This window comes from Scyliorhinus torazame, chromosome 15 (genome assembly GCF_047496885.1).
Source record: "Scyliorhinus torazame isolate Kashiwa2021f chromosome 15, sScyTor2.1, whole genome shotgun sequence".
Classification (NCBI taxonomy): domain Eukaryota; kingdom Metazoa; phylum Chordata; class Chondrichthyes; order Carcharhiniformes; family Scyliorhinidae; genus Scyliorhinus; species Scyliorhinus torazame.
This window is the reverse complement of record NC_092721.1, coordinates 94,642,903-94,660,984: the sequence shown is the minus strand read 5'-3', so window position 1 is coordinate 94,660,984 and position 18,082 is coordinate 94,642,903. Positions and strand designations below refer to the sequence as shown.

At 45.5% G+C, this 18,082-nt stretch overlaps 1 protein-coding gene across 8 annotated transcripts in view; it reads left to right on the top strand.

The window, feature by feature from the left end:
• The window catches only part of LOC140391693 (protocadherin Fat 3-like), a 1,133,162-nt gene that overhangs the window by 1,059,687 nt on the left and 55,393 nt on the right, over positions 1-18,082 (top strand). For all 8 annotated transcript variants that reach the window (XM_072476450.1, XM_072476451.1, XM_072476455.1 and 5 more), the window contains one exon: positions 14,171-14,633. In XM_072476450.1, the coding sequence (XP_072332551.1) occupies positions 14,171-14,633 (463 nt within the window). The remainder of the gene's footprint in view (positions 1-14,170; positions 14,634-18,082) is intronic.

Here is an 18,082-nt window from a genome sequence, read left to right as displayed (position 1 = left end):
AGGCAATAAAAGATGGACAACAAATGCTGGCCTTGTCATTGATACCAACGTCCTGTGAAATTTTTTTTAAAGCTGTTCGTGCTGTGGCAACTTCACCAATAAGTGGTTCTTCTCGGCAGAAGTGTGCGCATGCAGCGGATGTAATTTTGGTCCCCAAATGGAACCCGCAACACCACGCACACTCAGGGTATTACTAAGCCTAATTTCAGTGGATGGAAGAGAATTTAGATTATTGATGCAACATGATCAATCTAACGTCTGTCACCTATTAGAGGTTTCACCATCGTGCATTTTGTCCACTCCCGTTAACTCCACGTTGGCATGTTTTGTTACACATTTTGTGTCAATCTTTTCCCCATTATAATTTCCTGTGTGAACATTGTATATGGGTTTGGTCTATGTGAATATGGATTTGATTTATATAAATTTTATTGAACTGTAATTATGCGACCAGGCTGCTTGGTGACTTGATACCCAATTTATGGGCTACTTCATCACCTCTTATCCTTTTCAACTGCAAACTGAAAGACTATCCCCAAGGAATGAAATAGTCCAGTGCAGCTAAATAATTGTAAGTAGCCAGTTTAAACATTGAACCCCTTGTTTCCATGCTTCAAGGTAAGGGCCTCCTCATGTTTCCATTTTGTGGCCTAGCACCCCACTGTCTGTCACCACCTGAGTCATTAAGCTTTGTCAGTCAACGTTTTCTGTAATCCATCGAATTAAACAATTATTATACAGATTGTTTACAGCACAGAGCAAGGCCATTCACCCCAACAGACCTAACCTGATATTTAACCCCTACACCAGCCTCATGCCACTCTAGTTCATCTCACATGTTTTTATTCTTTCCTCCTTCATGCATTTATCTATTCCCCCAATGCACCAATGATATTCATCTCAGATACTCCATGAGGGAGTGAGTGCCAAATTTGCACCGTTGTCTGAGTAAATTGCAGATTTAGAGTCAGAGAAAAATCCTGAAATTCTTTCCCCTTGCTCATGGCCCAAACAACCATTCAGGATAAATCCCAAAAGCACCTGACCAACACCTCAGCCCTTGAGTAGATTCTCAAGCACTCAGGGAAACTGGTCAAAAGAAAACTAGCACCCTTCCCCCCACACTGTGAAGAGAAACAAACAGAAGGAAGGAGAATTAGGGGCGAGAGGGTTAGTTACAGGGAATATGAAACTGGACCAGAGAATTAGAATGATCCTCATCCCCTACCTCTTCTTCCTTCGAACTACCTTCTCTCCCCTGAAATGAAAGACAGACTTGAATTTATACGCTGCATTCATGACCTCAGAATGTCTTAATGCCAGCCAGTGAAGTACTGCTGAAGTGTAATCACACTTGAAATGTAGGAAATGCAAGAGTCAATTTATGCTTAGCAAACTCCGACAAGCAGCATTGCGATACTGACCATTTAATCTTTTATAGTAAGTGATAAATATATTATTTTGAGTGAGCGAAAAATATTGGCAAAGTCACTCGGGATAACTCATCTGCTGTCCTTTGAAATAGCGCAGTGGGAACTTTTACATCCACCTTAAAGAGTAGCTTGGACTTCAGTGTAGTGCTTTATCTGAAACAGCACCAACTCACAGTGCAGTACTCCTTCAGTACTGCACTGCAGTGTCAGCCGAAAACCCTATAATCAGATCCTGGAGCAGGACTTGAACTCTCAATATTCTGACTTCTATCTCTCCCTTTCCTTCTCTCTTTCCTTCTTGCCTCTTCCTCTTCTATTCCATTTCTCCTCTCCACCTTTGTTACCTTCCTCCATTTCCTTGCTTTTCTCTTCCACTCCTCCCTTTCCTCTTATTCCTCTGCTTCCTCTTCTTTCCATCATCTTTTTCCAGGGTTCTAAGGTAGGGGAGGAGGGTAAAATATCACGTTCAGAATTCCCTCCAGGACCACGTCCAGCCAAACCCAGACATGATTTTATGGTGGGGTGGACAGGGCCTCGGCAGGGAAGCCCATCCATGCACATCCAGTAGACTTTTTCCCACCCAACCTTAATTTGTAGGCTGGCGGATGCCTGATAACTGAGGGTGGGAAAATGAAAAGTTCTCACCCTTGATCTTGGGTGGGAAGGGAGGTGGGCCTCAGTCAGAAGGCCCTTTTCGATGGGGGGAGCTCCGGCCTTTCTTCCCCACCTGGCTTACCCCCTGACAGAGACCACCCCCCCCCCCCCCACTTCCCATCCCGATTCCCCAGGACAACCCCCACCCTGCTCTTACCAAAATTGTGTTTCCTTGGCTCAGGAAAAATGTTGTAGTCCCTCTTCCAACCACTGCAGCGCTGTGCCTTGATGGGTTGGAGCTGTCAGCTAATTTGTAACTAAACTGTAAGGTGAAAACCCACTTATTGTCATTGTGGTTTGGCAAATATCTTAATAAAATTCTAATGCTGGGCGACATGATGGCGCAGTGGTTAGCACTCACGTCGCCAAGGACCCGGGATCGATCCCGGCCCCGGGTAATTGTCCGTGTGGAGTTCGCACATTCACTCCATTCTGCGTGGGTCTCAGCCTCACAACCCAAAGATGTGCATGGTAGGTGAATTGGCCATGCTAAATTGTCCCTTAATTAGAAAAAAAAGAATTGGATACTCTAAATTTATCAAAAAAACATAAAAATCAAATTCTAATGCATAGTTTTTATCAATTTCCTATCAAATATGCTTTTTGGCAGAGTGCAGCCCAGTTAATTTTAACCATTTTTTTTGCAAATAAACCTTTCTGTTAGCCTTGTTAAAATTTTGCTTAGATCCACAGTGAAGCTTATAAGCTGAATCATTTTTGAAAAGAACTATTTGTCAATGATCTTAAACTGAAGTTGGACAGACATTTTTGTAGACCACACTGATTCTGCTAAATGCTAACTAACGTGAATTTGATGTTTAATCATTCACACCCTCCCAACTGCAAATGAAATACATGGGGCGAAATTCTCCCCCAACAGCGCGATGTCCGCCGACTGGCGCCAAAGCCGGCGCCAATCAGACGGGCATCGCGCCGGCCCAAAGGTGTGGAATGCTCCGCATCTTTGGCGGCCTAGCCCCAGCATTGAGGGGCTAGGCCAACGCCGGAGGGATTTCCGCACCGCCAGCTGGCGGAAATGGCGTTTGTTGCCCCGCCAGCTGGCGCGGAAATGCGGCGCATGCGCGGGAGCGTCAGCGGCCGCTGACAGTTTCCCGGCGCATGCGCGGGAGCGTCAGCGGCCGCTGAAAGTTTCCCGCGCATGCGCAGTGGGGAGAGTCTCTTCCGCCTCCGCCATGGTGGAGGCTGTAGCGGAGGCGGAAGGGAAAGAGTGCCCCCACGGCACAGGCCCGCCCGCGGATCGGTGGGCCCCGATCGCGGGCCAGGCCACCGTGGGGGCACCCCCCGGGGTCAGATCGCCCCACGCCCCCCCCCCAGGACCCCGGAGCCCGCCCACGCCGCCTGGTCCCGCCGGTAAATACCAGGTTTAATTTACGCCGGCGGGACAGGCAGTTTCTGGGCGGGACTTCGGCCCATCCGGGCCGGAGAATTGAACAGGGGGTCCCGCCAACCGGCGCGGCCCGATTCCTGCCCCCGCCCAATCTCCGGTACCGGAGACTTCGGCGGGGGCGGGATTCACGGCGGCCAACGGCCATTCTCCAACCCAGCGGGGGGTCGGAGAATGACGCCCCAGATCTGGGAAATAAAACTTCCATCTCATCCCAGTTTCTGTGTGACTTGCAACTCCACACTTACTTTTTTCATTCGATAGTGAAATCCTTTCTCTCTCTTGTTTCAGCTTGGCTTGCTGAATCGCGCCCATCGACATCTGGTGAATGCTTAAACATGATTTTAGCATAGAAATAAATATTTCATTTGAGAAATCTACACAGAACTATAATTTTGCAGACAAATACATACAAAGCTTTTAGCTTTGTCGGCTCCTTAATATGGAGGAGTGCATTTAGCACACTAAACAGCTGACAAATTTGATATGGAGTCTTGACATGCGGTTTTCACCCTGCTGAATGGCATTTCCATCGCATTATGTAAGCATGGTACTTTCTTATGACAGTGAAAAATTACACCTTTTTGCATTGGAGTTTGGCTCTTTGATCTTTATTTCTTTCCATGTTATATTAATCGTTCGGAACATTTCACTCATACGCAAGCAACTGCTTTTCTGCTGCCTCCCCCCACCCTCAACCTCCACCCAACCACAGATTATCAAGTGCTTCCAGGCATTTATTTTAGATTCCTGTGAAACTTGGGTGGCCGGCCAGCAATATGTTGATGTCATGCCTGCCATTCCTTGCATGCAGCGTCTCATGATGAGCCCTTCCTGCTAGGGACTCACTCCAATATCCAATCAAATTCTTTCATTACACTAATTTGTTCTTCACACCCCTAGCCTCCATGATAATCTCCCACTTCTGCCGCACAAATCTTCGGCTTCCACTGAATAATAGTTTCCAGGAATTAATCTACCATTAGCTTCAATTCGTTGAAGGGAATAATTTTTATGTAAATGAACAAGCTCAAATCAGTAGATCAGGAGGAAAAACATGTGTAGAAATATGGCTTATCGCTCATTAGAATGGGGAGAGAAAGATGCTGAATTGAATCTAGTGAGAATTGTGTTTTGGATTTGATAGTATCCCTGTGCAAACATCAGGAACTGAATTGTTAAGCATCCAGCTCCTTCCTAATAGTCATTTGCATTATTTGACTGTGGAGCTTGTGAATACAACTGTTTACATTTAGAAACATTAGCAGAAATAAAACCATTTTTCACATTTCTCAACGTTCAACAATATTGCATTTTGGTTCATATTCTTTGTTCTATTTTTTAGTTCCAGGACCATGAATTTAATTCCTGCTTGCATTATAGAAGATGTTTAGAGTTTCAGAACAGATCAGAAATTTCCACTCATTTGTTCAAGTGCAGGAGGATAATGTAAATGTTATATCCGATCTAAAGATGCCAAAAACACATTTTTGAAGCAGCTGTCATGCTCTCATGATGATTCCAGCAGCTTCTTTCATTTCATCTTAATTTTCCACAATCCTTCTATCGAAACCATGGACAGGATCCTGGCCTGAGCACCACAGTATCCTTGTGACCACAAAAGATAATGGCCGCGATTTAGCGGTCGAGTCCCGTCGGAATCACAATGGGACGTAGCCGATAGATCTTGCAAGAGGCCTCATCTGGGAGTCCCGATGGTCGTTAGCCTCCCTCCCTCCGAGATCGAACGAGATCTCGTGAGACGTCGCGATCTGGGATTGCATAGTTAAGTGAACTTAACAGCTCACTTAACCATGTCTACGCTTGATCTAACCGGCACCCGGATCTACCGATCTCGCTGAGGAGACCCCAACCAGGTGCGGTTAAGTACTGGTCCCAGGGGACCAGGCAGAAAGGCAGTTGGGGTGGGGGGGGTGGGGGGGGGGGTGTTGTCTCCCAAGCAATCGGAGGCCCCTGGGAGTTTGGCCTCTGGGCAGGGTGGCATCTTGCAAAGCTGATGCCACCTGGGCACCGTGGCACTGATAGGCTGGCAGGGGAACTGCCAGGCAGGAAATGCCAAGGGATCGGGCCCAGGGCTGCCCTGCTCGTATGAAGTGGGGAGCGAGGCGGCACATGGATCCACTCAATAAGTGAGTTGGGGGGTCTGGGAGTCGTATCACGGGGTCGGGAGATCGGGACATAATTTAAAATTGGTGTCCTGATCTCGTCCTGCACTGGCGAATGGAGCTCCTCAGTGCAGGAAGTGTGACTGACCTTGATGGATGCGAATGCTTACATATTTCAGTAAGCTCTTTTCGAGTCTATCATTTCGAGTCATTTTGAGTCTATCAAATCGATTTCTGTAGCAGACTAACATAACTTGCCAACTGCAGATATGATGTTATGACTGCCATTGGGCTTCAGCAACAAACTTACACATGCAGACAGAGTCCAATGTAGGGCGTGACCTAAAGAAAAAACAGCAAAGTCTCGTTCTGGGTGGGATTAGCAGGGTCGTTCCCACTGCTTCCCTGCTAATCCCGCCCAGAACGGGACTTTGTTACTTACGCCCTGGGAGGAAATAGTCACTACTCTGAACTTCATGGACTCATTACTGGTCACTGCACCGAGGATTCTGGAGTGGACCCAAATGGAGCTGGTTCTTTCTCAGGTTCAACATCTCGTGTTATATGGTGGACATCATCGACAGCTCCCAGATGAATTACGAGCTTACTCATCCAAGATGTCCGAATTTATTGTGGAGGATGGTGTCCTGCTTTGGAGTACACTTGTCGCCATCATGGAGAAGGGCCACAGTTTGATCCTGCAAATCCTCCACAAACAACATCCGGAGTGTCAGAAATGAAAATGTTAGCGTGCAGCTACGTCTGGTGGCTAGGCCTGGATGCTGGCATTGAGCAATTGACCCAACAATGTTCTGCCCGTCAAGAGCACCAGAAGCTGCCATCGACCATGCCCCTCCACCCCTGGGAATGGTCAGGGCGACCATGGGCGCACTTGCATTCCGATTTTGCCAGGCCGTTTCAGAGGCAGATATTCCTCCTTCTAATTGATGCCCTTTCCAAATGGCTGGAGGTCCACAAGGTGAGATGACTGCAATCGAAAAGCTGCGTTTGTCTTTTTGTAAATTAAATTAAGTTATTTTATTATATTTTTTCTTTTTAAAGCTGCAATTACTGTCTTTACAGAAAAGTAAAAATATCTTGCTTCTGGATCCTTCTGGTTGGTTGAAGGGACCTTCAGGCCCAACTTGACAATTTATCTTTTTAAACTCTGGTCTTCTTTAGATGTATTCGCTGGTGAGCTCGGTTGCTATGTCTTATCTTTCCCATGACCGAGCTGACTGTAAGCTGACTCTGCTTGCTTCTCTTGTTCCTCCTCTGCTTCTCTCCTCTCTCTGAGTTCTAGGAGTTCCTGCTCTGGTCTCTGGGTTTATATTCTCTTTCTAACAGTTATTAAGTTTTAATGACTTTATTGTGAAGTAACTTTTATTTCACTTTGATTGTAAAAGGTACCTTTAATCTGAACATTCTAATACAACTAAGTATTCATTTTGACATGACCTCACGTCTCAGGCCTCTGATTACATTGTTTCCTTCGTGATAGTCAAAGTTCCTTTGTGATATTCAAAAATGCTTTGGTTTCAATAGGGGTGTGAATTTTGGTTCCTGTCATTTCTATAGTTTTATTTTCCAATTGTGTCCTCAGCTCATAATTTTGACTTTGATTTTGGCTCTAAATTATGGGCGCGATTCTCCACTCCCACGCCGGTTGGGAGAATCGCCTGGGGCGCCAAGATTTCCGAGTACGCCGGTCCGACACTCTCCCGTGATTCTCCCAAGCGGCGGGAACGGCCCGGTCGAGTTTCGCGGGCCGCAGGCCGGAGAATTGCCGGAGATACCCAAAATGGCGATTCTCTGGCACCCCCGCGATTCTGAGGCCCGGATGGGCCGAGCGGCCAGGCCAAAACGGCAGGTTCCCCCCGGCGCCGTCCAGACCTGGTCGCTACAGTCGTGGGCGGTGCGTGAACGCTGGGGGGACGGCCTGTGGGGGGGCGAGGGGGGATCCTGCACCGGGGGGTACCTTAAATGTGGGGTGGCCCGCGACCGGTGCCCACCGATCGTCGCCCACCGATCGTCGGGCCGTCCTCTCTGAAGGAGCCGCCCCGCAAGATCCGTCTCCCATCTTCTTGCGGGGCGGATGTGGACAGGACGGCAACCACGCATGCGCGGGTGACGTCCGTTATGCGCCGCCGGCCGCGTCATCTAATCGGCGCCGCTTTTACGCGGGCGACAAGGCCTCGCGCGGGTAGATGACGCGGCCCCGATACTGGCCCATTGTCAGGGCCTGAATCGGTCGCGACCGGGGTCGTTCCGCGCCGCGTGAACCTCGACGGCGTTCACAACGGCGTGGCCACTTCGGCGTGGGGGTAGAGAATCGCACCCTATGTTTCTCGTAGACTGATAGTCTCCAATTTTCTTTAATTTACCTGGTATTAGCAAAATTTCACACCTAGAATTGTCACCAAAATCAACTGAACCTCATCCTTCCCTTTCCAGCTGCTTACTAAGATAGTTAATTTCAATGAAGGTGTGAAACATTGCTTTTAGCTGTATGCTAAAAATCCACTTGGTTATAACTTGAAAGGTTTACATTTATCACTTAACTCAACTGAAACCCTCATCCATGCGTTTCCAGATGCTTACTAAGGTAGTTAATTTCAATGAAGGTGTGAACCATTGTTTTTAGCTCCATACAAAAACCCTGTTTGGGAGAAGGAATCTGCATTTTATAATCCTTCTCTTTGCAGCTGCTGTTAACCCTTTGTGGGATCTTTCCCTACATTCAGTCATGTTTCTTAAATCAGGTATTGCCAGACTTCCATGTTTCAAATGACACATTGTTCCATATTTTCAATTACAAGCTTCGAATGGGCTAGTGGATAGGGAGGGCCAGACTGCCCTGGTTCCTTTTTATTCACAGATCCAACCCACACACCCTGACTGGGGTGGCCCCGGCTGAGATGCTGATGGGACGGAGACTTCGGACCTGCCTTCGCATGGTCTTCCATGACATCAGCAGGAAGGTGCGCCACAGCCAATACCTGCAAGGGCGTTGCCCCGATCGATGTCCGAAATTTTGCAGACCATGCCCAGTGGATCTCCGTGACTAGAATCTGCCAGACAGGTTTCCTACCAAGTACAAGTACAGAGGCAAGTAGTGCGTAAGCACGTGGATCACATTAGGTCCAGACTATCAATTCTTCGTAAACTTCCTCATGAGCAAAAAATTCTTGTCCAGCTGAACCTGATGCCTGCGGGGGCCAGGTCAGAATCCCAAGGAGGTCAAGACGCTGACATGAGAGCAGTCATCGACACAGATTCCGAGATGGAGGCCTAACCATAGATGGTCTCCGATGGAGAGTCCGCCATGCAGTAGCCGCCAGCAGTGATTCCGATTCGATGTTCCAATCGGAAGCCTTCCCGGTACACGTCACCCGACTCTACACCATGGGTGCATGTTACACAGCAGGAGACAAAGCAAGTCCATCGTCCTCCATCACCACAGTCATCAGAGGATTCTTTGAACTTTGGTGGGGGGGGGGGTCGGTTTATCATAACCCACACGGGACTTTGGTGGGTGGGGGGTCGGTTTATCATAACCCACACGGGACTTTGGTGGGTGGGGGGGGTTGGTTTATCATAACCCGCACGGGACTTACTAAGTGGAAATTATTAAACTCCCCGTGAGCCTCGCTGAAGACAAGCTCCCCCGTTAAAGGGGGCGGGGAACCCTAAGCCATGTATAGCTGAACTTCTAGAAAGTTTGGGTACAGACACAGATGAGAGACCTGGCTGGAATCTTTTGTGTCATGTAAATCATAGTTATTGTAACAAAAACTTTATTTCCTTCTGCAACTCAGTTTGGACTCCCTCCGTAGTTTACTAAAAAAACAAAACTGCAATGAGGTTTGGAGCCATGTTGTCGTTGCAGAACCGAAACTGAGTATTGCTGAGCAGGTTATTTCTGTGTAAGTGCCACTTGATGACACTGTCAATAATATCTTCATTATTTTGCTGCTGGACTGATTGGGTGGTAATTGGCCAGAGTGAATTTGTCATGTTCTGGTGGTCAGGACATACCTGGGAAATTTCCCATATTGTTAGTTGGATGTCAATGTTGTAATTGTATTGGAATAACTTGGCGAGGAATCAATGAATCCCTACAGTGCGGAAGGAGACCATTCAGCCCATCAAGTCTGCACTGACGCTCTCTGTACCTAGGCCCACTCCCCGCCCCATCCCCGTAACCCCACCCACCCTTTTGGACATTAAGGGGCAATTTAGCACGGCCAATCCACCTAAGCTGCACACCCGTAAGCACCTGGATGAAACTCACTCAGACACTGGGAGAACGTGCAAACTTCACACAGTTACCCAAGGCCGGAATTGAACACATATCCCTGGTGCTGTGAGGCAGCAGTGCTAACCTGCACTGGATAACGGCTATTTCTGGAGAAAGTGTGTTAAGCACTATAACCAGGATGTTTCGGTAGCCCATTGCTGTGCCCATGCACTCAACTGTTACCTGATAATCACCTTGAGTGAATGGAAACTGGCATCTGTGATGCTGGGACCTCAGGAGAAGGCTGAGATGAATCATCTGCTCGGCACTTCTGGATGAAGATTGTTACAAATGCTACAGCCTTGTCTTTTCACTGAGTTGCTGAGGTCTGCCATCATTTGGAATGTGGAATATCCTCCCCCGGTCAGATGTGATGGGTCCACCAATATTCACAACTGGATGTGGCAGGACTGCGGAGCTTCAATCTTATCTGGTCTGTTCGTTGTGAGATCGCATTGTTCCAACTAAAACACGTGGGCTCCGCTGTTTATCATGTGTGAAGTCTCATGTTATAGCTCCATCACATTGGCACTTCATTTTTAGGCATTCCACTGCTGCTCCTAGCATATTCGTCTATGCTACTCAGTGAAGCTGGGTTGATACATCAGCTTGACAATAATGGCTGAGTGAAGGATTTGCTGGGCTTTACGGTTACAAATTGTGGTGGAATACAGTTCTGTTACTGATGACACAGAGTCTCATGGATGACCAGTTTTTAGCTACTAAATTTGTTCCGAACCTACCTATTTAGCATGCTGATTGCCAAAAAACACCATTCAACAACGAGCCATATTGCAAGATTTCAAACTCGCCTTCCAAGATTCCCAAGTACGCACACAGACGTCAACTTAAAACCCAATTTCATCACTTTGGCTGAGCCAAACCGAATACTACTGCTCCAAAGGATTGTCCCAACAGCCCGCAGCATGGAGTCACCAACCTTTGATTGCCTTCTTAGATATTCGGGGATTCTCATGATTGAGACTCAGAAGGCATCAACAATGGCCCACCTCGTAGGATTCCAATCTCGTCTCCTGAGATCCCTATCCCCTGGATTCCCTATGTACCCAAACACCAAATTACAGGCACAACATCAGATCTTCAGCTGTGCAGAACCCGGCTTCCCCAAATGAGTATCTTTGACCTAATGGCCCGCTTAAGTTTAAGTCTGTTCCCTGCAACCCTTTCTCTAGCGGAGCAACTTTTCTGCTCCTCTCTTTCAACTGAACTTAGTGGGACCTGTTTCTGGCCCCTGTCTTTGTCTCTTATTTGGGATACCATGTTGGACCTCTCCCAGTCCCTCTTCCCTATTTGGAACCTCTTCTTATCCCCTTCCCTTGTCCCCCATCTGAGACACCTGCTGGCTACGGTGCACCATACCTGATCACCTGACCTGGGTTTCTGCCTTTTTACTTTTTTATGTGCTGGGCCTGTCCTGCACCTGAGAAATTTAAAGATGCAGAATTGCACATGTACAGCCCACATCCGCGGGAAGTCCGAAAACTGTCAGGACCTGGAGTTTCCGAGCTCAACACTAAGCAACTTTGGATTAATAATCACATTTTATTTTCTCAAGTCCCATTATCAGCCCTTCAGAATCAACTTTTCTCCAATCTATTAGCCTGATTTTCTATTATCATCATAAAGTGTATTATATTATGGTCATTATTCCCTAGATAGCTCCCTACATTTACTTTTCTTATCTACTCTGATTCTTTCCCTACTTCCAGGTTCAATTGCAAATCTTCTCGGTTTTTTTTACATATTGGGCTAGAAAGCAGATCTGTACACATAGTATGAACCCAATCCCCTCAGCCTCTTTGCCTATTTCCTCTGTCTAATTAAAGTGAGGTTGGTTGACATGCCCCATGATTATTCTGTTTTTTAACTAAATTCCACAATTTGCCTGTATATTCCTTCCTCCATCTCCCTTCCACTATTTGGTGACCTATAGACTAGACCAATGGTGTGATTGATCCTTATTTTTTAACTCTATTATTATGGATTATATTTTTGTCTTACTGATAGGTGCCTCCATCTTTCCTCCTACCTTAATTGTATTCTGTAAAAGTACAGCTATTCCACCTCCCCACTTTCTCTTTTCTAACTTTTCTAAATATGTTGGGCTGGATTCTCCGTTCCTGAGACTAAGTGTTGACGCTGGGACAGGATTTGTGGACTTTCGTGACAGCAAGACTGGTGCCAAACCTGGACCGATTCAGCAACCGTGGAGGGGCTAGCACCACGCCATCTGGAACACAATCGATTCCAATGAAAAAAGGTGTGGGATTCGCCGGGTCCCTGATTGATACACATTTCAATCCCCAAACACACTTATCCCAGCCAACAAGATGGTACTGGTTGCGCTGGAGCATGCCCATACAGCTGATGGGTCGGCTGGGGCCAGAGGACACCTAGGGGTGTGGCCTGGGGAGACACCCATATGACCCGTGGCCCTAAATTCACAGTGGGCTGGCAGCGGCGTGCGAAGTGCATGGCTGCCTTTCTGGCTGCGGCAATGGTGTTCCATGCCCGTCCACCCCCACCCCGTCCCTGGTAGAAGCCCCTGGCCAGCGGCACAACTGTCAGCACACTATGGCGATGTTGGACACTTTCCGTACCCCTCTCTCTCCCTCAGCAGCCACGCGCTGGTTTCCCGATTTTTAAAAGCAGAAGTGAACCGTGCCATCAGGAACCCGGCCCATCGTAGGCGGAGAAACGCGGAGGCCCCGGAGAATACCAGGTCAGGGCTGCTAATGGTATGCAAACGGTGTTTACTGTACATGTTCCAGACCACATTGACGCCACTGTTTAGTCACTGGAGAATTGTGATTAGCCGACAAATTTCTGCTTGCCGCGATTTTGATGGCGGAACCTATTCTCTGCCGAATCGCGTTTCCCAACTTCGGCGTCAGCCAATGAGAATCCAACCAATTATCTTCTCAAAAATTCAATTCCCACTCCTGAGTTTCTCTGTAGCCATGTCTCAGAAAACCCGACTGTGCCTGATCCTCCCTAATCCATATGTAACATCTTGCAAGTCAGGGACGCTGGAATAATTTAAGCTGTTGACAGTGGAGTTTAATTTTTAGAGAATGATTTAAATTTAAATACTTGCAGGTTTTGCACATCTCTTTGTGAATAACGAAGGGATAGTTGAACAGCATTCTTGCCTTCAAAATGTGCTCAGGTTTTAAGTCACAGGCATGACTGCCCTGAAACCTATATTAGGAAACTATCATTTGTAACACTAGTAAAAGACACAGGAAGTGCATGTAGCTCCATCTATAATTAATTAAAGGAAACAAATTGAGAAATGAAAAGATGATAAAACCCCATTAACAGCATCAAAGCTCATCGGCAGTACATTAAATCTTTTGTTGATTGCCGTTGAATGATTCTAATGTTTCTTTTTCTACGTTGCAGATTATTCTAAACATTCTGGATACAGATAATTTTCCTAATCCCCACATATATGTTTAAAAATGTCTTTTTCATTGTATGGTCTCTGATGCTACTGTTCCAGCTCAATTTGAAGAAATAAATCTGTCTTTATTTAATATTATATACACCCTCTCTGCGATCTCAATTGAGCCACCTCTCTGAGCCACCTCTCTACAACTGTAAAGCATGAGTTTCACTAATCTTTCCTCACAGCTTTGAAGAATGTAAACCTTTTAGCTGTTGCATTCGAGTTGTGTTAAATGAAATGCATAATGCAAATCCACAGAAATTACAACTCTGCTGAAGTGACTGCAATATGAGCAATGTCAGGAAGAATATTGGATTTGTTAAATAAGGCTATGGATATTTCACGCTTAACTGAATAGAGATTTGGGTTTATACCTTGTCTGGAAGGTAGCACCTTTAACACAGCAGTCGTCTCTAAAACAACACTGAAATGACAGCCTAAATTATGTGTTAAGTTTGTTGGGGGGATTGAACCTGCAACCTTCAGACTCATTGGGATTCTAGTGATTGAGCCAAGCTGACACGTAATATATTAAGGAGTTCTTTAAACTGTCTTGGTTTTTTTCTTCTCATTTTGTTTTATTTTACAATGTGTAATAAATCTTTACCACCATCGACAACAGATATTGATGTAATTTTATTATTTCACAATAGTCATACAGGAGATTAATTTTGAGTTATCTGACAAAGATAATGAATATTTTGATTTTTCAATGTTTTACTGACTTTTAATATCATCGCTAACACACTATCTTTCCCTCTTGTTTATTATTTTCATCAGATTGTGGATGGAAAACTCTGGTTTCAATTGGACTGTGGCAGTGGGCCTGGCATTGTGGGAATTTCTGGTAGAACAGTTAATGATGGGAACTGGCACACTGTCTTTCTGGATCTCAACAAGAATTTCACAAGCCTTGCGCTAGATGACAGCTACGTGGAGCGTCGATGGGCTCCTTTCAACTTCCATATCCTCAGCATTGACAGCTCCATCTATTTTGGTGCCCAGGTGCCAGCTGCGAGTGGCCTGTCAAGCCAAAAGAGTGCGCAAGTCCTTGGTGGGTTTCAAGGATGCCTGGACTCGGTTGTCCTTAACAACAATCAGTTGCCACTCCAAAACAAGCGCAGTCATTTTGCTGAAGTGGTTGGGCTGACAGAACTGAAACTCGGCTGTGTCTTGTATCCTGACACCTGTGCAAGAGAGCCATGCCAGAATGGAGGGAGTTGTATAAGCCAGCCATCTGGTGGTAAGTTATTGTAATTGCAGCTCTAGGTTCCACTCAAAGTTGCATGAAATAATAACAAATGTAAAAATCTGATGAATATCAACATTTTTGCAAGCATCCAGGTAAAATACTGAGTGCTGATTCTGTGTATGCTGCTAAACCTGCCTTTCTTTTGTTTCATGAGCCGAGACCACAAAAGCCATCTCTTATGTTCAGCACAATAGTATAGTACAGAAATAATCCGAATAATTTTAACACAGTAAATTGGTTTAGTGAAGTGCAAATTAAAATCATTGCATTTTTAAAAAGGTTTCAACTACCCCTCTTCAAATTTATTTTTAGTAAAACTGAAAATGTTGTTTTGTTGTCCATTTATGCTATGTGTATTATTCAGGTCTGAAAAACTATTAACAAAAAATGGAAAATTATATTTGTTAGATAGTGCTTGCATTATTGTAGCTTTAACCTTATAGTAATTGCACTTCTATGCATCTTCCCAACTTTGTTCTGATAAAACATAATCCAAATTAAGTTCTACCGTCCTAGCCACGCTGTATATTTATCTGGAAGGTCTTAAGCTCATTCCCAATTCACTCTAGATTATCTGACCTCAGAAGGATGATACAGGAGTGTTACATTTTGCCTCAATATCCCAGAACTCAAAGAATAAAAGAATCCAAGGATTTCTTTGCTCATTGCCAAGCGGTTCTCCTGCTGGAATATGTGTGTGTGCTTGTGTGCGATAAGAACGGGATCAGTCTCAGCTGTGATACTCCTCACAGTTGAAGAGTCAGCTGAAAGTCACTGTCAATACTCACACATGAATAAAGTTCGAAGCAAGGTAACAGGAAATGGTGAGGCTGAGTGAAAACATTGGATCCTTCAAGAAGGGAGAAAATAGGCAGAAAGCTAAACAAAAGGAAGAAAGGAACGTATTGGCTGATGTAGCAAAACCTAACTACTCATTTGAGACAGTCTTCACAAAGTGCATGTTGTGTTTTAAAGTATTGTAATATTTCAAGTGAAATCATTGTTTATGGATGCATCAATTCTGTTACATTTTCAGAGTTTCTGTTTATCTCTGGATATATAAATAGTATCCATTGTGAAAATGCCTATGTGCAGGAGTTGAGAGGAATCCACACAGAGCCTCCTTGTTCCCCTTAACTTGTTTTATTGGATATAGAATTCAAACATGTTGATTCCTAATATCCTCAGGAGTAGCCAATCATGCTGCTCAGTTGTAACAAACTGCTGTGAAGAATAAAACTGGAATGAGCTAGGCAATGGATTAGGACACAAATGAAGGTACATCTGACCCAGCCGACGCTGCAAATTCCTCCTCACCAACACCCAATAATAATTTTTATTAGTGTCACAAGTAGTCTTACATTAACACTGCAATGAAGTTACTGTGAAAATCTAGGGACTGATGTCAAGGTTGCAAGATCTGTCCCATAGATGAATCAGGTAACAGTCTCTGTAGACATGACCAGATTCTTCCATCATTATCCCTGGCAATGACCAGCAGATCAAACACACCAAGGATGGTGCCATGGCGATATAAATCAGAGGGATGGCCCAAAGCTTCTCCAACACTAATCCCTGGATGTCTATTGGTTGAGGGTCAAACACAGGCAAGAAAATCTCTGACTGATTACCATCTGCTACCTTTTCTATGTTGATGAATTAATATTCCTTAATGTTGAACATAAAGGACAGAAAGGACACTGAATCTACACTGGTTTGGGGACATTAATATCCATCATCAAGAGTGAGTCAATAGTGCTACCACTGACTGGGCAGGCTTAGTCCTAAAGAACATAGCTGTCAGACTAGGGTTGAAAAGATGGGACGGGATTCTCCGGTCTCCCAGCCGTATGTTTTTCGGCAGCGGGAGGCGGTGTGCCATTCCCTGATGGCAGAATTCTCTGTTTCCGCCGCTATCAATGGGAATTCCCATTGATGCCATCCCATGCCACCGGGAAGCCCATCGGCAGGGGTGCACTTTCAGCGGGACCAGACAATCCACCACCAGCAAGCGGCTGGAAAATTTCAGCCATAGTGAAAGAACTATCACAACTTAAGAACATTAGTGTCGATCTGTATTTGCTCACCACTAACCTGCATATAGAACCAGTTTGACATTTGCCAAAACAACTTGACATCAAACTTCTGACAGCCTTAATTGTGTGGATCAAGCTGAATTCCAGAGGAGATGTGAAAGTGACTCCCCTTAATATCAAGGCTGCATTTGGCCAAGTATGACACTGAAAGCTCAAAGTAAAACTCAAGGGGGTTCAGGAGGAAAATGTTCTGCTGCTTGGTGTTGTACATGGTGAAAGGAAAATGGCATTGGACGCCAATCATTTCCACCCCAGGGCATTTCTACCATGTTCCTCAGGGTAGTATCCTAAGATAAACTACCTTCAGCTGCTTCATGAAGGAAATTAGAGTGTGTGTTGATCATTGCCCAACTCCACCCTTGACTCCCCAGATTAAGTGAAGTTATACACTTCCGTGTGAAAAACAGCAAGGAAGAGTATTATTTAAATGGTGATAGATTGGGAAATGTGGATATATGTCCTTGTACACCAGTCAGTGAAAGTAGAGAAGCAGGTGCAGCAAGCAATTAGGAAGGTAAATGTTGGCCTTCATTGCAGGAGGATTTGAGTTCAGAACTAGGGATGCCTTATTACGCTTTTACAGCGTCTTTGTGAGACCTCATCCAGAGTATTGCATGCAGTTTTGGTCTTCCTACCTAAGAAGGGATACACTTGCCATAGAGGGAGTGCAACGGAGGTTCACTAGGCTGACCGGGATTGGTAAGACTGTTCAATAAAGAGAGATTAGTTCGAATGGGCCCATATTCATTGGGGTTCAGAAAGATGTGAGGAGATCTGGTTGAAACGTATAAAATTCTCACAGGGCTGGACAGACTAGATGCAAGGAGGATGTTTTCTCTGATTGGGGAATTTAGAACCAGAGGATGCAGTCTCAGGATATGGGGTAGACCATTTAGGACTGAGATGAGGAAAAACCTCTTCACTCGAAGGGTATTGAACCTCTGGAATTCTCTATCACAGAAGGCTGTATTCAAAAAAGAGATGAATAATTTTTACATTTTAATGGCATCAACGGGTATGGGGAAAAAGCAGGAATATGGCATTGAGATAGAGATTCAGCCATGATCTTATTGAATAGCGGAACAGTTTCAAAGGGCCGAATGACCCGACTCCTGCTTCTAATTTCTACGTTTCTACGAAGCAGTTTATGGCACACGCAGCAAGACCTAAACAATGGGCGCGATTCAGCTGACTCAAGTTAAAGTCCAGTTTCAGGTACGTGTGGTCACATTGGCGAGGTCACGTCCCATATTCAACAGCACCTAGTGCCAAAAATGAGTACCCAGGAGATTCTCGGCATTACTCGATGGGGAGGCAGTGGCGTAGTAGTATTGTCACTGGACT